At 65.4% G+C, this 22020-nt stretch overlaps 6 protein-coding genes across 6 annotated transcripts in view; 3 read left to right on the top strand and 3 right to left on the bottom strand.

Annotated features, from left to right (window-relative positions):
• EMIHUDRAFT_200229 (hypothetical protein) overlaps window positions 1–897 on the bottom strand; it is a gene marked incomplete at both ends in the record, with an annotated part of 1929 nt that extends 1032 nt beyond the window's left edge. The window contains one exon of the mRNA XM_005792029.1: window positions 364–897. Coding sequence (XP_005792086.1) covers window positions 364–897 — 534 coding nt within the window. The remainder of the gene's footprint in view (window positions 1–363) is intronic.
• A 1144-nt stretch (window positions 898–2041) lies between these two features.
• Window positions 2042–2395, bottom strand: EMIHUDRAFT_58780 (hypothetical protein; the record flags this gene model as incomplete). The annotated part of the gene is made up of 1 exon (XM_005792030.1): window positions 2042–2395. A coding segment is annotated over one exon (354 nt), but the record flags the coding sequence as incomplete, so codon positions are not given.
• Window positions 2396–11941: 9546 nt separating this feature from the next.
• Window positions 11942–12656, top strand: EMIHUDRAFT_200234 (hypothetical protein; the record flags this gene model as incomplete). Its single annotated transcript, XM_005792031.1, has 2 exons — window positions 11942–12212; window positions 12286–12656. 2 exons carry the CDS (start codon window positions 11942–11944, stop codon window positions 12654–12656), a joined length of 642 nt encoding a protein of 213 aa, XP_005792088.1.
• A 1017-nt stretch (window positions 12657–13673) lies between these two features.
• Window positions 13674–14458, bottom strand: EMIHUDRAFT_351529 (hypothetical protein; the record flags this gene model as incomplete). Its single annotated transcript, XM_005792032.1, has 1 exon — window positions 13674–14458. A coding segment is annotated over one exon (180 nt), but the record flags the coding sequence as incomplete, so codon positions are not given.
• Window positions 14459–17897: 3439 nt separating this feature from the next.
• EMIHUDRAFT_351530 (hypothetical protein) lies at window positions 17898–19003 on the top strand. The gene is made up of 2 exons (XM_005792033.1): window positions 17898–18486; window positions 18551–19003. The coding sequence occupies exons 1-2, from the start codon at window positions 17960–17962 to the stop codon at window positions 18885–18887; spliced, it is 864 nt and encodes a 287-aa protein (XP_005792090.1). The 5' UTR covers window positions 17898–17959; the 3' UTR covers window positions 18888–19003.
• A 216-nt stretch (window positions 19004–19219) lies between these two features.
• On the top strand, window positions 19220–21551 carry EMIHUDRAFT_462204 (hypothetical protein; the record flags this gene model as incomplete). Its single annotated transcript, XM_005792034.1, has 4 exons — window positions 19220–20065; window positions 20150–20251; window positions 20675–20721; window positions 20984–21551. The coding sequence occupies exons 1-4, from the start codon at window positions 19286–19288 to the stop codon at window positions 21549–21551; spliced, it is 1497 nt and encodes a 498-aa protein (XP_005792091.1). The 5' UTR covers window positions 19220–19285.
• Window positions 21552–22020: the final 469 nt, after the last annotated feature.

The following is a 22020-nucleotide window of genomic DNA, read 5'->3' on the forward strand; positions in this document are numbered from 1 at the left end:
TCGAGAAGAACGAAACCGCAAGGGGAGGGAGGGGAGGGAGGGGAGGGAGGGGAGGGAGGGGAGGGGAGGGAGGGAGAGAGGGAGGGGAGGGAGGGGAGGGGAGGGAGGGAGGGAGGCGCGGCGGCGGTCCGCCCACACCTCCGGCGCGCGGAAGCCCTTTGTCCCCTCCCTCGGCGCAACCATCGAGCGAGGGTGCTCCGACGTGCTGTGAGGGGCGCGCAGCGGCTCCAGCCGCCTCCGCTGCAGCGGCGGCCGCCTGCCCGCCGTCGCGCCGCCCTCCGGCTCCGCTGCGCGGCCGGGCTGCTGCTGAGAGTGTGTCGGCGGTGCGCCCGGCCGCGGCCGCTGCCCGCGGAAGCGCTGCACGAGCCCAAAGTCGACGATGAGTGCGCGCCGCTCGGCAAAGTTGTAGAGCACGTTGGTCGGCTTGATGTCCCGGTGCACGAAGGAGAGGCTGTGGATGTGGACGAGGCCGCGCAGCAGCCCGCGCATGTAGCTGTTGACGTGCGGCGCCGTGAACTGCCGCTCGGCGAGGGCTGTCGCAAAGTCGCAGTGCTCAAAGAGCTGCAGGACAAGGTCGACCTGCTCGCCGTCCTTGGCGACGTCCAGCACCTCCACCACGTTCGGGTTCTGCGGCCTCCGCCCGTCGCCCGCCAGCCTGCGTAGCGCACACAGCTCGTCGCGGGCGCGGGTGCTCTCAAAGACGCTCTCGTGCTGCTTGAGCCGCTTGACGGCGACCGCGCTGCCCGTCGTCGTCGAGCGCGCACGGTAGACCACAGCGAAGGTCCCCTCCCCGATCACCTCGCCCAGTGCATACGTGCCGTTCAAGCCGCACACGACCTCTCCGCCTGGCGCCGCGGTGGACGCCGTCGCCGGAGCGGGGGTGCGCCGTGCGCCCATGTCGCGCCTTTGCAAATGGCGGCAAATGTGCAGCGGCAAAAGAATTAAACCCGCGCTCTCTCACAGCAGACAGGCTCCCTCCCTTGGGTTGTCTGTTTTCTTTCTTTCTTTTTAGACAGGCTCGACACAGGTGCGAACTGGCGCGTGCTAGTACTATCACCGGCACACCACCGGAGCCGCCTAAGCGACTCCGTTAAGAGCGGCAATGCACTTAGCACCGTGCACAATGCCGCTGTCCCCGCACGCTAGCTCGTTCACCGTCTGCCACGCCACGGCGGTGTGGAGAACGACAGACAAGCGCTGCATCTGCAGCCCGTGCCAGTTCTTGGTGGTCCATGTGACCTCATCGAGGTGCTGAGCGTGCGAAAGTTTGTTACTCAGCTGGTCCGCCGCCTGCCGAAGAATTTTGCGGACGCCGTCCCCGAAGCCGCCGAACGTCTCGAAGTCGAGCAAACGCAGGTCGCAATTCTTCTCCCGCGCGAACCGGTAGTCGCCCTTCTCGGCAAAAGAAACTCCTCGCGGACTGCCTCGGGTTCATGTATCCCTGGGACCCTGTCGTGTGGGTGAACCCTGCCCAGCCCCCCTCCGTGTCGCGATGCGCTCCCCGCTCCCGTTCCCCTGTGTCCCTGATCGTCCTTACAAGATCCTGCTCGCGCAGGTGGGGACCCTGTCCTTTCTCCCACCCCTTGTTTGGTGTGTCCGTTTTATTTATTTATGTAACGCTGACTCCCGAAAATAAAGAAGACAGCCCAGGGGAGGGATGGGATGACGGCACGCCGCCATAAACAAATAAATAGAGAGCAGTTCATCTCCATGCATGATGGGCGACGCACGAACACAGTCACAGAGGCACAGCGCGCACGCCGTTTCTGTGTATTTCCTCGTTTGGTCTGGGGACTGTGTTAGTCACAAATAAGGGAAAGGGGCAAAAGAAATTATGCGTTCTGGGCTGTGAGCTGTGAGGGTCCGCCCGCAGGCCGGCATCTCGCGTTTCCCGTGCAGATTGAGCGGTCGCGGCAGCCCGACCCGCTCACTCCAGCTCGTACTGGGCAGCCAGCGCGTCGGCCTCAACAAACCGCGCGGCCTTGCGCTCCCGCCTCCCCGCCTCCCGTAGCAGATCGATGAGGTTGCGGGCCGAGCCGCGCGTCTCCTTGTGCTCCTCCCCGTACCGCGCCGCGCACCCCTCCAGCTCCTCACGGAAGAGAGGGATGGCCTCGCCGAGCTTCCCCTGCTCCTGCAGCAGCGACGCGAGGCCGTAGATGAAGCTCAGCGTGCTCGGGTGCCCGTCACCGAGCGTATCGCGGAACCCCGCCACCACCTCACGAAGAAGCGGCTCCGCGCCGTCCAGGTCGCCCTTTGCATACAGCAGCGCGCTCAGGTTGTTGATCGAGGTGAGCGTCTTCGGGTCCCGGTCGCCGAGCGTCTCCCGGCACCCTTGCAATGCCTCGCCGAGCAGCGCCTCGGCGCGAGTCAGGTCGCCCTTGTCCTGCAGGAGCTGGCCGGTCCAAGCGACCGAGGCGAGCGTGCTCGGGTGCCGGTCTCCAAAGACCTCTCGCTTTCCCGCCAGCGCCTCGAGAAGCAGCGCCTCTGCGCCATCCAAGTCACCCTTGTCCTTCAGGAGCCCTCCAAGGCAAGCGATCGAGGTGAGCGTGTACGGGTGCCGGTCGCCGAGCGTCTGACGGCACCCTTCGAGCGCCTTACGAAGCAGCGGCTCAGCGCCATCCAGGTCGCCCTCATTTATCAGCAGCATGGCAGCGGCACGCTGAGAGTGTGCCTCGGCGGCGCCAACTGAAGCCTCCGCTGCAGCGGATGCCTCATCCGGCGCGATGGCCTCGGCGATGCCGTCCATGGAGCAGGAGGAGCCAAGACACTCGGCGTGGCTATGATCGTGCGCCTCGCTCCTGCTGTGGCTGTGATCGTGCGCCTCGCTGTGGCTGTGATCGTGCTCGGCCTTGCACGTTGATCGTGCAGCCAATACGGCATGGCCAAAGAAGACATCAGGCTGTGCGCATGACGTATTCTCGGCGTAGCTGTGACACTCATGAGAATGCCCTTGATCGAGATGAGACTCAACATGGCTGTGATTGTGCGCCTTGCCTTCGTGGCTGTTCTGGCATGGCTCGTCGCCGTCAATGGCAGCGTCTGCTCTCGTATTGGCTGTACTTGGTGGGTGAGCCGTATCAGAGGTGGCGTCCTCTCCCGCAGGACTATCTGCCGCCTTTCTCGCTGGCGGTGCCGGTACGTCGGCCTTGGAAGCCCCACAGCCCATGTATGCTGTTGCTGCTGGCTTGCTGGATGCTGGTCTCACAGTGTGCCGTCAGTCGCCGAGCAGTGTCGCTCCTGTGTGTAGTTTTTGCGACTTGCAAAGTTTGTTGGGGGGGGCTGTCTGATCTTTTTGTACGCCGTTTCGGCGACACCCACTCAGTGCACCGGCGGCAACACCGACGGCCGAAAGAATCGAAAGTAGGCGTCCATACCGCGCCACCTCTCAGTACTCAGAGTCAACAGAGAGAACGAGAGATCGGCGGCGCGCCTCTCACAGAGCTGCACACGGGCTGGCGCCCTCGGGCGCGCGTACCAGCGCGCGGCCGCTCGCCGGAAGCTCGCACGCCACACTCACCGTGGCCTCTGGTTGCCCGCCCGCCGCGCAAGGGCCGGCGCACGGCGGCGCGAAGCTCATCGTCACGCGCTCGCCGGCCGCGCCGCGCACGGCCACCTCCATGCCGCCCGAAGAGGAGGCGTCGACGGCGGTGACGCGGGCGGGCGAGACGCCGACCCACTTGTGCGCCACCTCGCCGAGAAGCGCCCACCCGTTCCGCTCCACCGGCGCCAGGTTCCACAGCCGAAAGTCGAGCTCGCCGTTGGGAGGCAAAGAGAGGCCGCCCGCGCCGAGCCGGGTGAAGCGATGTGTCGAGTTGGCCTCGACCGCGACGACGGAGGCCCCGGGCGCGTACCCGAGCTGCGCCTGCGGGGGCGCCACGGACGCGTCGCGGACGTGTCGCGGGCAGCGCACAGCGCCGCCCCGGGGAGCGCCTGCGAGACGGCGGTGGCGGCGGAGACGCGGGCGGCGAGGAGGACGCCGAAGCGGCGCGAGGAGACGGCCGTGTCTGCGAACCACACCTCGCCCGTCGGGGCGCCTGACAGACGCGGCCGTGGACAGGTGAGGGCGGGTGCGGCCAGCCGCGGCGCTCCGCGCAGGCGGCGCCGTCGGAGGCGAAGGCGTCGGCGGCGAGGAAGGCGTCGAGCTTGGTCGCGGGCCGGGCCGGGGAGAGGAGGGTCCCGTCGGCGGCGGCGGAGCGCATGATGAGAGCCGCGTCCGAGAGGCCGATCCCGTCCGACGGCGCCACCGGCCCGCGAGAGAGGGTCGACACGGCTGCCTGGACAGGGCAGGGCGCGCGCGCGTCGTGGACGTGGCGTGGGCGTGGCGTGGACGTGACCCTCGATCCGACCGGCCCGAGGGAGAGAGCGGGCAGAGGCGCGGCCGCCTGCAGCCGGCAGCGCGGCTCCGACTGGGCGGCGCGGTAGCGTGGCGCGCCCGGCTGGACGGGCGTACTCCAAAAGCTGTCCTTGGAGGGGGCGAGCCCGACGGCGTATGCAAAGAGCGCCGTCGTGCCGAGCGGCCGCCACTGGTCGTTGCCAGGCTGGTAGTCGTCGCTCGCGCGCGCCTGGGGGGGGGGGGGGGGGGGCAAGGGCATCTCGGGCCACCGCTGTTCGATCCACCTCTGGGCCTCGAGAGAGGCGCGGGAGGGTGCAATGCTCTTCGCGAGGGCGGAGAGACTCGTGCAGAGTCTCCCGAGCCTGCCGCGCCTCTCGCCTCGACCTCTCGCCTGGGTGACCGGCGGCAGCTGTGTCGACGCGAGGACGTGGCGCGAATACGACATGCAGTACTGGATGCTGACGCCGGAGGCGGCGGCGCCCGCCGCCATCTGCGCGAGCCTATTCACAGCTTGAGGTGTGAAGAGACGCTGTTCACAGGTTGCTTGCCCGCCGCCATCTGCGCGAGCCAGTCCCCGCCGAGGCTCGCCGACTGCGTCAGCGGCGCAAAGTGGTCGAGCTCGTAGTCAAGCCAGTCCTGCCGTTGCTATTCCTCTCCTCATGTTGCCATCGCTCGTGGCTGAGCTGGCCCCGCTTGAGGCCAGGGCCAAGGCCAGGGCCAGGGCCAGGGCCAAGGATCTCGGCTGGATCTCGGCTGGCCCTGCGGAAATTTTTGTCGGAAGACTGGCCCCCCGCTAGAATTCGCTAGATCTCGGCTCGATCTCGGCTCGATCTCGGCTCGATCTCGCGCCTGCTCGTACACGGCCAGCCCCCACCGCGAGGCGTTCCGCAGCAGGTCGCCCCAGAAGGCGGCGTCGACGGGAAGCGCGTACCCCGAGCCGCGGTCCCGGAGGAAGGAGTAGCGCCCTCCGTTGGCGCGCGCGTAGCCGGTGGTCGCGTCCCAGTACCGGTTGTGCCCCTGCACTCTCCAGCCGGTGGCGGCGGTCAGCGCCTCGAAGCCGCGCGGGAAGACGTCTGGCCGAGCCTGCGGGAGCAGCTCGGGGGGGTGTTCTCGGGGCGATCTCGGGGTGATCTCGAGGTGATCTCGGGCTGATCTCGCCGTCCAGTTCGTGACGCCTCCCCCGGGCCTGCCCCTGGCGGGCGTGCCCTTGTAGTACCACCACGAGTCTGCAAGCCAGTACCTGCTCGGAGAGGTGGCCATCCAGACACACGCACACGCACACACACACACACACACACACACACACACACACACACACACACACACACACACACACACACACACGCACGCACGCACACACACACACACACACGCACACGCACGCACACACACGCACGCACACACACACACCTTTCGGTGGAGGGCCTGCCGCGCCGGGATCGGCTGTACGGTGGCGGCTGCTACTACAGAGGGATACAGCGCGCCTGTACGGCAGCCGAGCGGCCGCTGCGTACTCCGCGACGCGCAGCATCGTCTGCTCGTAGCTCGCGTTGGGCGCCGTGTTGTAGTAGTAGTAGGCGCCTGCGCGGTATGTGTGGCTGGGCCTCTCTGCGTGTGGCGGGAGGCGGAGCGCGCTACTGCTGTCGGCTATATCTCGGCCATATCTCGGCTGCATCTCGGCTGTATCTCGGCTGTATCTCGGCTGTATCTCGGCTAGACGCCGTTGTCGGTCGAGTAGCCGAGCGTTCGCAGAGTCAGGTCGCGCTCCCACGCGGCGGCGCGCACCTGGCAGCAGACGACGGACATGGGTGGAGGAATGAGTGATGCCGCCCGACCAGCCAGCCCTAGCCCTAACCCTAGCCCTAGCCCTGCGCCCTAACCGGCCTACACCCGCGCGCCTTGCCGCCCCGCGCGAGCAGCAGGCTTCCCCACGCGAGCATGGCTTCGGTGATCCCTCCGGCAGAGTGGGCGAGCAGCGCCTCCGAGAAGTGTAGTATGATTTATGATTTATGATTTATGGTTTATGATTCGGCGGAGTGGGCGAGCAGCGCCTCCGAGAAGAAGCCGGCCGGCACGCCACTCACGTTGCCCATCACTCCGTACGAGAGCGTGCCGCGCCTGACCACGCAAACGAAGGGTGAAGCCCGGCTCGTCAGCCTAGCCCGCCCGGCACAGGAGGGCGCCGCGCCGCACTCGCTGCGAGGTGGCCATGAAGGCGGCGGAGGGGGAGAGGACCACCGAGTGGCTCCCGGGCCCGTCACGAGCGAAGACGCACACAGGGCCCGTGCCCCCCACCCCGCCCCCCACCCCGCCCCCCACCCCGCCCCCCACCCCGCCGCCAACTCCTGCAGCGGACGCCTCCCACTCCCCCGTCTTGTAGCCAGCGCCGACCATCTGACCCTGGAACGAGAGGTGCCCTGTGAAGCGGCTGGTCTCTGTGAATAGGCTGGTACTTGTGAAGAGGCTGGTCTCTCTGAATAGGCTGGTGCGAGAGGCGCCTGGTACGAGAGGTAGCCGCGCCGCACCGGGTCGGTCGCGGCCGAGGCGGGGAGTCTGAAGCTCGGGTACCCAGACACGAGCCCGTCCTTGTCGCCCGTGGCCGTGGCGGACGCGCCAGAGAGGAAGGTTTGCTTAAAGGCGACATGGGACTCGTACCGCCGCACCGCCGTCTCAAAGGCAAAGGGCGCCGTCGCATTGGCTTCATCGCGGTCGGCCCACCGCCACGCTGTTCGAAAGTAGGAGCCATATGAGTCAATTCCCGAGCTGTTGCGAGAGTTGACCAGCGAGAGAGAGCCGTCTGCTGCCGAGAGTTTGCGGCCGCGGTGGCGAACCCAGGCGGCTCCAGCGGCCGGAAACCAGAGCGCTCCGGCGATGAAGATGTCGACAGAGCCAACGGCGTGAGCGTGTCGGGCCTCGACGGCCGGACCGGTGTAGGCGAGCGGCGGTAGAGCAGCGATCATCATGTCCGCAACCGACTCCTAAAAGAATTCTCGAATCAAACCATCTCTCACAGCAGACTGGCACGAACTAACTCCTAAAAGAATTTTTTTTCATTGCTCCAAGCGCGACTCCAAGTGCGTCCCGGGAGACGCACAGGTAAAGGATCCCAACGGAATCGGACCCTGTGAGGAAGGGGAGATACGGACAGCGTTTGGGGCGGGAATGTGGGGAGGAAAGCTCCCGAACATGTGGGAGCCGATAGACGCGGAGATGTACGCGATACTCGCATACTTACGCAAAATGGCGAGAGCGAGCGATGCGCAATCGCGGCGGTGCTTAGTGCTATGCGACTGCAAACCCGCGCTGCAGCAGATTGAGAACGCGCACCGCAAAGGGATGCCAGAAGGCCTGAGGGACTGGGAGAGAGGCGGGCTCCTGGAGGCGATTGCATACTATAGATCGAAGCTAGAGGGGGTGGTCTTCATGTGGGTGCCAGCACACGTGGGAATAGCCTGCAACGCATACGCCGACGCGGTGGCGACAGCACACCTCGGGGATAACGACACGGAGGACGCCTCGAAAGTGGTGCGGGACGCGGTGCGGACGCGGCCATGCATGTACACGGCACGAAGGGAGGCGGCGGAGAACACAGAGGAGAAGGAGATAGTGGACCGGCGGACGTACGGACACATGTGTAAGAGCGCGCACGAATGGGTGTGCGAGCAATATCGAAAGACAGTGAGGCCGGGATCGCACACGGCAGGGGTGGCGGGACGGTTGTGGAGCGAAGTGGCGGTAGCCAGCCTCAAACATCGATGGGATAATAAGATGAGATTACCAGACGAGAACGGGGGGAAGGATAGGCGGGCGACATTCGACGACGTTGGGGATCACAATGTGACGACCAAAACGATCTTGGGGGCCAGGGTGAGACAACAGGTCGGGGTGCCACACGGTGCACACCACAGGCGTATTCTAGAGGGGGAAAAGAAACGGGGAATGAGGGGCCCCGCCACGAGAAGTGCGTTCTGGGGATGCAGAGCGTGCAAAGCGGCTAGGGATGAGACCACAAAAGAGGCGCGCGAGGCGAGGAGGAGACGCGGGGAGCTGAAAGACTGGGACGACTGGAAACAAGAAGACAGTGAGCCACCACAGGCGTCGTTGGCGCACATACTGAGCGGCAGCTGCGCTGGAAATAAGGAAGAGGCGCGTCACTTCATGCGGAAGCTCGACAAACACACAGCGAGGGCGACAGCAAGAGTTGAACGGGAGGCGCCGGACTCAAAAGACACCGCCACATTCCTGAGACGAGCGAGGGCAGCCTCCTTAAAGGCGAAAGGGTCTAGATTTGGAGCGCTCGCCGAAGAGGAGTACGACAAAATAGCGCCCGTGATTGCCTGCACACTGCCCGCACTCACGGACCCCATACCCGAAAGAAAGAGAAGGGAGCTCGCGGGAGAGGTGACGAGTGAACTACAGGTAGTGGGGAAGGCAGCCTCGATTGCCATACAGACATGGGTACGAAACAACGACAAGACCAAGGCACGGGCAGAGGAACGAGAGAAGAACATAGGATGGATAGGGCGCCTGTTCACGGCATGGAGGGTGAGCCACACCGAACGTACCGAGCGAAGAGCCGAACGGAAGGAGGACGGGGAAGATGACTCCGAGGAGGACGAACCAGTGGAAATTCAGTTGTCAGATGTCACGATGCATCCGAAGGGGACCCCAGCGCCGGCATCATCCGTAGAGGCACGAGTGTTCGAAGAGAGAGTGGACCTGAGCAACAACATGACCTGGAGGCAAATGATCGGAGTGGGAGTCAGAAATGTGGTCCTTGCGCGAGGGGAGCTCGATAGACTCGAGGGGCCAGGATATGCAGCAAGGAGGGCGGAGCTGCGCCGAAAGGCGAAAGAAGCCGAGAGAACAAGGGAACGGCAGGCGGCGGCGGCGCAGGACGAGGCAGAAGAGAATGACGCGACAGAGGAGGAAGTGACAAGGGAGAGAACGACGAGAGTGGGACGGCCGCGAGGTGGCATGAAGGTTGCAGCGAGAAGCGGCGAGAGACTGCGAAAAGAGATAGGAAGAGGCAGACTCCCTAGGGTGGGCGACGGCTAGCGCATCACACCCCTCTCCTTAAAATTAGAGCTGTCAAACGTTAACTTTGGGCCTAACAGTTGCACTATTGTTGGCTGAAAATCCTCAACGTTGTTCAAGTGTTCTCCCCAGCCCAAGCTGTTACTGTTTGTTACTGTTGTTACTGTTGTTCAGTGGTCAGCAAGCAGAAAATGCCAAAAAACCCGGGTAAAACCCGAAAATACCTGGGTTTTTCCAGGTATTTTCGGGTATTACCCGCACTGGACGCTGGAGATCGTCGTGGGTCACTGCCAGGCCTTCCTTATTGTTGTTCAGCTGGCCTAACGTTAGCTACTGTTGTTGGGGAGCCCCACTGTTGTTCTGTTGTTACTGTTAACACTAGCAACACTGTTCAGCTCTTAACGTTTGACAGCTCTACTTAAAATCCCTGTGTGGTGGCGGCGTGCCGTCCTCCCATCCCTCCCTTGGGTTGTCTGTCTGTTTTCTTTCTTTCTTACTCCAAGTGCTCCAAGCGCGACTGCGAAGGGAGATAGAAAGAGGCAGACGACCAAGGGTTAGGGTGGGCGACGGCTAGCACCACACTCCTCTCCTTAAAATCCCTGTCTGGTGGCGGCGTGCCGTCCTCCCATCCTGGTTGCGTTTCAGTTTCAGTTTCCCATACAAAGTGGGCAGCGCCAATGGGTGTAGGTATGTGTCGTGCATCGCGTATAGGTAGGTGGGTAGGGTCACATGGGCATTCTCTAGCTTCTCATGTTCATTCAAGCAGCCCCGGCGGTCAAGCACCCTCGCCCCACTCTCCGGACGCGCGGGTCCCGCATTGCCTCTAGCGCAACGTCGGGGCTAGCGCGCACCACCGCTGCGCTCCCCGGCTCGCTCGCCATGGCGAGCACCTCAAAGTGACGACTTTGCGTGGCGGGCGGGTGGGCAGCGGCATACTCGGCCGCCCAAGCCTCGGCCGGGTAGCGCGAGTCCAGCATCACCAAGTACTGGTGCAGCGGCAGTAGCGGCGGTGGCGGCGACGGCGGCGGCGGCGGCGGCGGCGGCGGTGGTAGCGGCGGTAGCGGCGATGGTGGCGGTGGCGGCCCGCCGCGGCCTTCACCACCGCCGCCCTCTCCTCCTCCGCCGAGCCCGCCGCCGCCCTCTCCGCCCCCGCCGTCACCGCCTCCACCATCGCCGCCGCCCCCGTCCCCACCGCCACCGAGCCCGCCTCCTCCCTCGCCGCCGCCCCCGAGCCCGCCGCCCCCGTCGCCGCCGCCGCCCTCGCCTCCTCCGCCCTCGCCGCCGCCACCCTCCCCACCGCCGCCCTCGCCCTCGCCGCCGCCGCCGTCCCCGCCGCCGCCGTCGCCCCCGCCGCCCCCGCCCTCACCACCGCCGCCCTCGCCTCCTCCGCCGTCGCCAGGCAGAAGCGGCGATGGTGGCGGTGGCGGCGGCGGCGGCGGTGGCGGCGGCGGCAGTAGCGGCGATGGTGGCGGTGGCGGCCCGCCGCGGCCTTCACCACCGCCGCCCTCTCCTCCTCCGCCGAGCCCGCGGCCGCCCTCTCCGCCCCCGCCGTCACCGCCTCCACCATCGCCGCCGCCCCCGTCCCCACCGCCACCGAGCCCGCCTCCTCCCTCGCCGCCGCCCCCGAGCCCGCCGCCCCCGTCGCCGCCGCCGCCCTCGCCTCCTCCGCCCTCGCCGCCGCCACCCTCCCCACCGCCGCCCATGCCGGGAAAGGCGCCGGCGCCAAGGCCAGTGCCGGCAGCAGCCACGAGCGCTGTGAGGGTGAGCGTCGCCGCTAGCATGAAGAGGACTCCACCGCCGCCGCCGCCACTGTCGGCACCGTCGGCGATTGGGATGTAGACGGCTCCGCCTGCGCCTCCGCCTCCGCCTCCGCCTCCGGCCGCCATCGCCCGCGCTCGCTTGCGGTCCTCCTCCCTCAGCTCCCTGGCCGCCTCGCGCATCCTCCCGGGAAGCGAGGATTCGTCATTTATCAGGGAAGTAGTGGAATCGCGTTGTGGCACTACCGGCTCTGCAGCTGAGGCTCGCGCGACTGCTTCGGCCGCCGCAACCGCCGCCATCTGCGCTGCTTCCGCCGCTCGCACCGCCGCGCGTGAGTGGGCCGCCGCGTCTATCGCCGCGTCTGTCTGCATCGTTCTTCGCCCTGCCATCTGCGCTGCTTCCGCCAACCGCACCGCCGCGCGTGCGTGGGCCGCCGCGTCTGCCGCCGCGTCTGTCTGCATTATACAGTGTTGTTGAAGCCGCCTGCTGTCTGGTATAGCCTCAGCCGACTCCGTGAACTCTCGAGGGATCTCGAGTTCACACCGAGCAGCTGGGAGTGGCTGCGCCGGGGCACACTCTCTCGAGGTTCTCGAGGTGGATATCCTTTGGCCGCGTAGCGAGGATTGGTGTTTTCTGCGGCGACTCGGGCACACACGGTTTCCAAAAGAAATCGTTTTGCTTAGGGAAAGAGATTTTGACTCCCTCCGTACGGCGGGCAGTCTCGAGACCATGGTGCGCGCGCTCGCCCCACCCGTGCCCACGGCGGCCTGCGCGCGCGCGCGCGCGCGGTAGTAGGAGTAGGCTGCGGGTCGTATGGCGCCGGTGGTTCACCACCGGTTGCTCATCCCCGGGAGCAACGAACCGAGCAGCCAGACCGTGTGCGCCAAACAGCAGCACGTTTGGCGACTAACAGAGCACCAGCCGAGGTGCTGCCCGCCGAGGCCCGAGCACGCGAGGAAGCGCGAGACGGGGCGGCGTGTGGGCCGCCCGGCGAGCAAAACGACTGGCGCCGCGAGCGTCGCGTGCGTCAAGGAACTCGCAGTCGAGAATGTCGAGAATGTCGAGAATGTCGAGAATGTCGAGAGTCGAGAATGTCGAGAATGTCGAGAAGTGCGCCATTCGGCGGCCGACGGTCTCTGACCGCGCTGCGCTCGCAGCTGCAAAGACGCCGCCGCAAATGCCGCCGGACCTGCATCCGGAAGAGCCAGGATTCCGGCTGCCGCCGATGCTCCATCCCCCGCAACGAGCGTGCGATGCTGCAGCACGGGTAGGCGCAGCAACCTCGACCCGGGTGTTGCTCGAGTCCGCAAACGCCCACGGGGCGAATGCGATTGCCTGGTCCTATCGCCAAACGGCTCTGCTCCTCCTCTTGTCTGGCAGCAATCGCAAGCTGCGGCACACAGGCCGCGTTGGCGCAGAGGAGGCGGCAAGCCTCAACGCGCCTACCCGTGGCATCCCGCCGGATCGGGCCAAGACTAAGGCTGCAGGCGTCGGCCCCGGCTGCTGCGAGGGCGCGCCCTCCCGTTGAGGTGTCCATCTTATCGATCAACACTTTCACCGAAAGTAAGATCGTTCGGTGCAGAAACCCCGGCCATGCCCATGTAACGCAATTGTGCTCGATTTTTTTGATTAGAAAAGGAGTTGCGGTGTTGATCGCCGCGGGAGCCCTCTTATGTGCAGTGGGGCTACAACTGTAGCGCGTCGGCAGGATCCCCAAAACCGTCGTCCACACCCCCCAAACGATTGAATTCGGACCGCCCAAATCTCCCCCCCCCCCCCCCCCGCAAACTTTAAACCGCCATAAAGATCTATCTGCACTTCTGCAGGGGCTCTGTCCCCCCCCCGCAAACTCTAAACCACCATAAACTACAGTCTGCAGGGGCTCCAGGCCCCAAATGACGTGTGAGTGTTAGGGTTGTTCGGTTGTGCCGACGCGACCCCGTGTCTCGGCTCTCTCTCGCCTCTCGCGTTCGTTACTTTGACACCTTTTTGTTTTTCCCGTGACGAAAAACGAACGCACACCAAGCGCTAAGCGTGAGGACACGATTTCGAATTCGGAGTAGCACCTGAGCAAAATTGAGCCCGCTCAGGTGTGAACAAAAAGTATAAGGGTCGACCAGGTTTCGAACTGGGGACCTCCCGCCACAGCGGGAAGGCATCCAGCAAGATACGCTGAAATTGAAAAGAAGGTCACACTTCGGGAAAAGCGGAAAACCTATATAGCATACCGAGGGAATTAGACCCACAGAGATACCCAAGAAGGACGTCATTCGTACGAAACCTCAGAAGGCCATGGGCGCCGAGAGAACATTCCCTCGAGAGGACAAAAGAAGGGCATCGCACCCCCTCCTTGCGCAGTGTACCCCGCGCTATGTGTCGCCGTCATCGGGGCACGCTATCCTGTGAAGTCAGGGGGCAAGCGGGGGCGAGGCGCAGTCCCTCTGGTCTATACTGGTGTGGTTCTGTCCCTAGTCTCGGAGGGGGGCAAAAAAGACAAGAATGTCTTTTTTTTACTCTGACACCTTTTTATTTTAGTCTCTCTCGACCAGTCACTCGGCGGGCTCAAAAAAGAAAAAGACCGCATAGTCACCCCCCTCGCTCAACGAACAGCACCACCTGCCCATTGCCCTGCGCCTCCTGGCCGTTTGAGCCAATCGCGGCGAGCACCGTCTCGAAGGACGCCTTCTCCGCCGCCAGCACGCTCTTTAAGAGCGTGGGCTTGCCCACGCCGCCCAGCATGAGCTGCCACGCCGGGTACGACATCCCCATCGTGACGTAGGTGGTTGCGCGCACGAGGTCTCCCACCTGCGCACGGCCGGCGATGGGGGAGCGGTGTCGCAGGAGGTGCGCCGGTACAGTACGTGAACGGTGCGCGGGCAAGCCGCCGCCTCGACTCCGCCTCCTCTGGCGCTGCCACTGTCCAACAGTTCAGTCACCACGATCTGCCTGGCTTGTGGTGCGTCTTCGTCGCCGCCGTCGCCGCCGTCGCCGCTCTCCTCGAGCGCCATGCCGAGTGGCATGTCGAGCCGCAAGCACAGCAGCTGCGAGGGCCCGGCCAGCAGCGGCTGCAGCGCGAGCTCGAGCGGACCGTCCGCCATGTCGACATCCACAAGTCTTACTGCGCCCCATTCAAGCTCCTGGGGTCCGTCCTGCAGCATCTGCACCTCCTGCGCGTCTGCCTCTGCCCGCTCTCGTGAGGTGAGTGGCACAAGATCGTCGGCCGCCTTTTCGCCAAACAGCTGGCGCAGCTGATCGCGCCGCTCCGCGTCCGACCGTTGCATCACGACGGTCGGGACTCGCGGCACGGCGAGGAGCAGGGGGAGGGAGGCGGGTGAGAAGTGCATGCGATTTTCGTAACAGAGAGAAGCTGAACCGAATAAATCACGCTCCGTTTTGCCGTGCGGCGAGATTGTAAACTAGCTCAATAACGCGCGGGCCCTCAGCGGAGCTGGGAAGAGGACCGCCGCAAGCGGCGTGGCGTGGGTCGGTTGTGCATCCCTCCGGGGGCCCCTCTGCGCCGGGGAGGCGTTGTTGGAGGCTAGGACGCAAGCGTCCGTCGCCCTTTTCAAACTCGGGGCCCACTCCGCTACGCTCCGACCCGAATTTGGAGGGCCTGAAAAGTTTAAGGTGTTGCTGCGCAAAAGGGGGAACCGCGGCAGAGTAATTGCGTCTGCGCGGACGGATAGAGAGAGCCCTTTTGCGCGGTATTAACGCACACGCACACACCACGACACAGCCCCGCAAGGCGCGCGATACACACAGCTAGAAGTCATCAGTCCACTCCTCAGGCGGGGGGGTCACAAAACACCGAGTCCATAAAGCTAAGCTCCTCCTCGCCTTCAGGCTCAGGAAGCTGCATCGACACCGGCCCATCAGCGGTTAGAGGGGGGAGATCTAGAGGATCATCTGAGCTGGAGCTAGCGGCGGCGGCCGAGCTAGCGGCGGCGGCCGGGGTGCGAACCGGCGGCATCACTGATTCAGGCTTGAACCCGGGCTGCTGGTAGGGCAGAATGATGCCGTTGGCAGCGGCGCGCTCCTCAGCCCAAGACAGGAGCTCTTCAAAGCGGTTGACTCGGGGCAGTAGGGCAGCTATGGGCACATGATCTCTAACCCCCAAAAGCCATGTGCCCTCGTCTGGGCGCCTGAAGATGGAAAAGGAGCCAGTCGGGTTGCTAGCGTGCACATCTGGTATCTGGTAGCTGTGTGTAGCCGGCGACAACACGCGGCGGTGGCGGCAGCGGTGGTGGCGTTGGCAGCGGCGATGGTGGAGGCACAGGACCGCACTCACTGTCCCACCGCCATCCGGTCGGAAGCTGGTAGTCGCCCCGCATCTCGACTACCCGCAGTGCAGCATCCAAAGGCGTCTGAAAAAAGTCGAGGTTCTCTCTGAGATGATAAATGTCTTCTGCAGCATGATGGTCCATCACAAAGTAGTCGCCATATTCCCACTTGCCTAGGAATGTCTGCGCTGGCTCGAGGTCCCAGTTAAACTTCCGGTGTTGAAACCCTTCGTAGCCAACTACGCGGTTGGTGCTGTGGCAGTAGCGGACATGAAGACGTACCGGACCGTCCAGCCCAGCGAGCCAGTCGTGCGACGCTTTCAGTTCTGCAAGCCTGCGATCCTCCTCACACGGATCCTTAGGCTCACACGAGCCATCGCAACTCGCGCGGAAGTAGCAGTGGCAGAAGCGCGGTCGTTGCGCGGTGGCTCGGCGCTTGACAAGCGCACGCTCAATAGCATCGGCATCTGCCTCGACCCAAATTCCGGGTTTGGGCAGATTTGGCTCGAGAGCGTGGGCAGCATCGCGCGCAACCCTCTCTGCTGTGGGACGATACGGTGCAGGTAGGTTAGTGTCTGTCTCGGGCCACGCAGGCGGCGGCTCACCCCACTTGTGTCGCCAGAGAGAGCCGTGCCCGCCACGCGCCAGCGAGTGGTCACCCACTTCTCCCGGATCAAACATGCCATCCTGGCGTCGGCAGAGGTGATCAGTAAATTCGCCACCCACAATCGGATCGCAGCTAAAGTCGCATGGCGAGAGCGCGTGACCAAGCAAGTTGCGGCTGAACGTGCTCGACTCAATGATGTAGTGCAATGGCTGCGGGCCATAGGCTATCCCGTACTTGGCTGCAATCTCGCTGATGTCCATATTGCGACGTTCAGGATACAACGTCGACGTCTGCATGCTCTCCAGCTCCTTTGCTGCACCATCGTAATTGCTGAAGTGGATCACACCGCGGAAGTGCAGCAGTCGTTGGTGGAGTGGCGGTTTGTGCTGGTCCGCAAACTTGGGAGTAGGCTGTAGGGGGCGTGCCAGCGAGGATGAGGCATCGCATGGCCAGCGAGTCGCCACGGTTGAGCACCATGCGAGCCAGCAGCAGCTTCACACGCAGTAGAGTACGCTGTGCAACGCACCAGCCGCGGCGGGGAATCCAATAATCCGATAGTCCGCCTGAGCTCCACCACGCCGGCCATTGTCCGCTCAGCTCTGCCTCGTACGCAGTCCACCAGTTGCGTGCGGCCCTTGGAATGACACAGTGCTCTTGGCACGGCTCCTCCATCCCGGCACCGCATAGCTCACACGGGTCTTCGTCAAACTCCTCTCGCGCCCGCGCGTTTTTGCACGGGTAGCAGTTGACGCCGCCGCCCCTCAAGCGCCACATCTCAGGCGCAAACTCGACGTCCAGGTAGTCGGTGGTACCATCGACAATGCAACGCAGTGCATGTAAGAAGCGCACCAGCTCAGTTTTGTACTCAACCCACTGGAATGCATCGGTGTACCACGTCTGCTTCCATTCGCACGGCCGCATTGATTGATAGCACACGCGTTTGACCGGCGGCTGCGCTGACCACTTGTGATTGTCGTGGTCGGCGTTGCGTGGGTCTAGGAGAGGCAGCTGTAGCCGTTCTGCCTGTGCCTCGGCACTCTCATTGAATCGTGGCTGTGTCGTCAGCGCGGGCATAGCATCGGCCAGTGATCTCCAGAATCTTGGCGGTTTGTCGGTGAGCCCGGCGCACGTAAAACTTTCTCGTGGCACCCATGGCATCGGGGGCGGCTGCGGTGTGGGATGCAGCGCGGCTGGGTCGGGTAGAGGAACCGTATCACCCGGCTGCTGCTGACCCGGCGGTTGAAGCGGGGGAAGTGGTGGGAGAAGCGGCTCGGCCTGTGCGGTGAGGTCAGTGCGCCTGCCCCGTTGCGTCCAGTCACGGACCCATGCGCCCTGCATCACGGCAACTGCTCGCCACTGAGCGTCGTCGAACTCGATCGCCTGCCACGGCCCCGGCAAGATGCATTCACCCCACTCACCAGCTTGGCCCACCTGGTACGGATAGCGCTGCTTCCGGAGCACGATGATCGCCTCAAGGGCGCCGCTGCTGCACCACAGCGCGCAACGGGACAGCAGCTGCTTGTTCTCTCCGCACTCCTTCAGCCGCAGCAGCGCCGCCTCGGTCGCAGGCGTGAGCGTAATCCGGTACGTGGTATGCCGGTCCGGCATATGGTGACCCCAGAGATGTCGCGATGCGCTTTTCCCCGATCATTTCGTCCGTCCGTAATCGGAGGAAGCGCCGGCTCGAGCGCCCGAGCGTTTACCAAACTTGTTTTGAGGTTGTCGTATTTGGGAGCCACGGTCCTGCTTTTGTTTTCACGGGTTACGAAGCTGAGTACCGCGTCTGCGACGCGGGCGCCTTGCGGGCAGAGCCCTTAGTCCCCCTTTATCTTGCGCGGTCAAAAGAAAAGCGAGCCGGCTTGCACTATCCGCTCCCTGTCAGCGACAGCCCGATTCCGAGGACAACCCAGTGCGACAACCGACAAGAACAGGTTCGGCCCCGTCATGTGTGCCACCTGCTCCGTGGAGGAGCTCGCGAAATCGCACTCCGAGGCGCTCGCGTGGCTGCGTGAGGCGCTCGAGAGGGACTCCCGCCGCAGCGGCTCCTTCCCGGCCTCGGGGCTTCGCGACGCGTGGCTGCTGCGCATGCTCCGCGCCAGTGATTGGGACCGGGAATCTGCGCTGGAGCGGGCGGCAACGAGCCTGCAGTGGCGGTCGGAGCTCGACTATGACGCCATCGCCGCGTTTGTGCGGGCGCACCCGCGGCCGGAGGAGTGGCCAAAAGGGGATGTGATGATGCGGTACCTGCCTCGCCACATCGTTCGGACAAACGCGGGCGTGGTGGTCTGCCAGGTTGAGGAGCACAAGGACTATGCGAGCGCGGAGGTGCACACGACGCCGGCCGAGCGGCGGGCCTTCATGATGCACCACGCCGTCCAGGCGTGCGAGCTGATCGCCGAGCGAGACGAGGCGAGCGGAAAGATTGACGCGCACCTCCACTACGTGCTCGACTCGGTCGGCTCCGGAGGCGCGCCCCTCCGCCTCGCGACCGCTGCCCCGCCCTCCCTGCCGACGCGGCCTTCCTGCGGCAGGCATGCCCCTCTCCTGGCTGATGCACATGATGCCCGCGTGGAGGGCCCTTACCGAGCTGGGCGGGCTGACGGCGACCGTCGGCGGCCTCTACTTTTGCGGCCCGACCAGCCTGCGCGCGAACCTCTTCCTCGCCGCCCTCAAGGCGGTCTGGATGCGGCAGGAGATGGCGCAGCTGGTCGCCTCGCGCTGCCCGCCCGAGGTCTGGCGCGGGATGGAGCAGACGCCTGAGGCCCAGGCGTGCCTCTCGGTGATGCTGGGCCGGTACACGAGCGAGGAGGACGAGGACGGGCCGGCCGAGCCGTTCGCGCCGATGGACACCGACAACCGCAGCGTCGAGTGACGGATTAGAGCTCTCTTAGTCCGACGTAGGGCGATTCGATCCGACGTTTTATTGTGCTGCGATTCTTTCCCCCTCGTTCTCTTGGCTTTTTTGCGTGGTGTGAGGAGTAAGTTGGGAACAAGGGGGAAAAGAAAGACACGCCGGGTGATATATGTTTATGGGAGAGGGAATCCCTGGGCCCTGGGTGCTGGGACCCTGTCGTGTGGGTGAAAACGCTGCCCAGCCCCCCTCGCCCTCCGTATTGCGATGCGCTCCCCACTCCCGTTTCCCTGTGTCCCTGATCGTCCTTCCAAAGTACTCCCTGGGGGTTTTTCTTTCTTTTGGCGGAAGGGTGCGGCACGCCGCGGCAGTCGCTCGCATTCGAGTCGGCAAGAGCGCAGTTGCTCCGAAATTTTGCCATGCCCACGCCGTCGGCGCCACCGCTCGTCCCGGGCCCGGCGCTCTTCACACAGCGCGCATTCGTCGCCGATATGGCGGTCCTCGCCGAAGGCTGCGTCATGGCTGACATGCACACCGCGGCGACGGCGCCGGGCGGAGGCGGCAGCTTCTGGGCAGCCTTCGGCCCGGGCACCTCTGCGGAGGGCGCGAGGCGCGCGATGGAGTCGCGCGAGCAGTACCCCGCCTGGGCGCCCGACAAGGTTGGCGAGCACGCGATGAAGCCCGCCTCCGAGGCGGCCGAATGCGAGGTGCGGAGGCGGCGGTCTGAGTGGGCGACGGCGCTCAAGGAGCGCTACTCGCCCGAGGCGCTCGCGTGGGCCGACCCGGCGCAAGGGATGGAGAAGGCGGCTGCGGTGACGCTCCTCCACCCGCCGCCGGACCTCGGCTGCGGCGACGACCCGCTCATCGTCGTCGCCTTCCGCGGCTCAAAGGCGGCGTCCGACTACTTTGTGACTGACGCGAGCCCGCGATTCGTGCCGCTGCGCCGCTCCGTCGACCTGTCGGGGACGGGCACCCTCGAGGACGGCGGGACGTACGAGTACGACTTCACGCCGCCGGAGGACGCCTCGCAGCGGCCGCGGCGGTCGCTGGCAGGCATTGCGAGGACGGCGACCTTCGCGCGGAGGCTGTCTATCAGCCGGCGGTCGGAGAGGGCGGCGAAGCCGGGCGCGGGCGCGGCGGTGGAGGCGGGGGCGGAGGAGGGTGGCGAGGGTGGAGCGGGGGACGGCGGCAGTCTCGAGGTCTCTGTGCAAGAGGCGGAGAGGAGAAGGGCTAGCTGCCCTCCCCTCCGGACGCCTTGCGTGAAGCTCTCGGAGCGTGGCTAGGCGGAGGCGCGGCTGCTCTTTCTGCTCGCGGACTCGCCGCGCGAGTGCGCGACCGTCGGCCTCTGGCGAGCCTACGCCGGCGCTCCGGCGCGCGCAGAGGAGGTGCGCACGTCACGGGGACCCTCTCCTCACGGGGACCCTCTCCTCACGGGGACCCTCTCCTCGCGGGGACCCTCTCCTCACGGGGACCCTCTCCTCACGGGACCAGTCGCCAACCTCTTCTCGTGAGCGGCGAGTGGACGAATAGGCGAGCACGCCCCGCCGTGTCGTCAGGCGCGCGCGCTTGGCGGGGCCGGCCCGCGCCCTCTGCCCCGAACCTCCGTCCCTGCCCCGAACCTCCGTCCCTGCCGGCCAGGCGAGCAGTGCTCGAGGCGCTCGCTGCGCACCCGCGGGCGAGGGTCGTCGTGACAGGCCGCCCACCTCTGCGCATGCCGGGGGGGAGGGTGGGGGCGGGTGGCGGGGGGATCTGACCGCGGCATCGCTCCTCCCCTCAGTCATTAAACCACCAGCCGCTCCTCCCCTTAGTCATTAAACCACCAGCCGCTCCTCCCCGGCAGGCCACTCGTTGGGAGGTGCCCTCGCGCAGCTCTGCGCCTACGACCTCACCCACTCGCGCGACTTTGCAGCGGCGAGCCGCCGCTGCCCCGCCCACCGCCTGATCTCACTCAACGGGCTACTGGGCATAGCGGTCCCACCGTGTCAGGCGAGCTCCGCTGCCCCGCTCACCGTGGTCGCCTTCGCGGCGCCGCGCCTCTTCAACGCCGCCTTCAGGCGGCGGAGGGACGAGGTCGTATCTCCCCATATCTCCCGGATCTCCCCGTATCTCGCCTACAGGCGGAGGATGGACGAGGTCGAGGCGGTGGGGCGGCTCCGCGCCCTCCGCGTCGTCTGCGCGGCCGACATCATCGCGCGCGTGCCTCCTCGCTCGGTCGGAGGCAGCCACGGCGTCTCGTCGCGGCTCGCCATCCACGCGTCTCGCCGCGGGGGAGCGACGCGTCTCAGCGGGCCGGGCTTCACGCTGCGGCGAGACGACCCGCACGACGCCGAGCTGTGGCGCGTCTTGCCGGCCGACGCTCATTGCTGCCACGCTCTGTACTTGCGCGGCGAGGCGACGCGTGCGGTGGCGGTGCCGCTTGACGCTCCGTGGCCGTTCGGGGAGGGGGCGGGCGGCGAGGCGGAGGCGGGCGGCGAGGGGAGGGGGAGCGGCGAGGGGAGGAGCAGCAGCCGCGGCGGAGCGGCGGAGCAGCGAGACTCGGAGCTGGACTTTGGTCTCGGGCAGCAGCTGGGCCAGCAGGCCGCAAGCTGGCTCTCGTGGTTTGCGAGACGAGTGGGCGGCAGTGCGGGGGAGGACGGCAGCGGGGGCGAAGGCAGCAGTGCGGGGCAGGGCGAGTCGAAGGAGTGACGGCAGAGCAGAAAAGAAGCGAGGCAGGGTGAGGGCGGCCTCAAAGGGGACGACCTCAGAGGAGTGGCGTGGCGCAGGAAGGTCGGAGCGCCGGGAGGGCGGGGGTGAGGGCGCGCGGGGGCCAGGCTCACAGGGCGGTGGGCGTCTCGCGCCAATATCATCCATCTGCGCGCGCGGACCCGCCGCGCGGTGTCACACCACGACCACAGTCGCAGCACAATCCAAAGGGTCTCACACGACGCACTCATGTGTTGTCGCTCGAATTGACGTCATGTGTGACAAGCTCAAGCATGTGTGTGACGTGTGTGACCCGCTGTGAGAACAAGTGTGTGAAAAAGCGCGGTTTTGTCTTTCGAGCAACTTGAGTCAACGTGACTCATTATGTAAACTTGAGCCACTCGTGGATAATGGGGTTATAGAGGGTCGCGATTTCCGCTTTTCCTCCGCGCGCGCAATTGCGCCGCAAATC

The sequence above is a fragment of the Emiliania huxleyi genome, assembly GCF_000372725.1.
Source record: "Emiliania huxleyi CCMP1516 unplaced genomic scaffold EMIHUscaffold_11, whole genome shotgun sequence".
In the NCBI taxonomy this organism is placed as follows: domain Eukaryota; phylum Haptophyta; order Isochrysidales; family Noelaerhabdaceae; genus Emiliania; species Emiliania huxleyi.

Bases quoted from the DNA above. Each gene is read 5' to 3' on its own strand.
- EMIHUDRAFT_351530 (XM_005792033.1), top strand. From the start codon at position 17,960: ATGTGTGCCACCTGCTCCGTGGAGGAGCTCGCGAAATCGCACTCCGAG. The intron at 18,487-18,550 runs GCCCCTCCGCCT...TGCGGCAGGCAT, and splicing joins TCGGTCGGCTCCGGAGGCGC to GCCCCTCTCCTGGCTGATGC.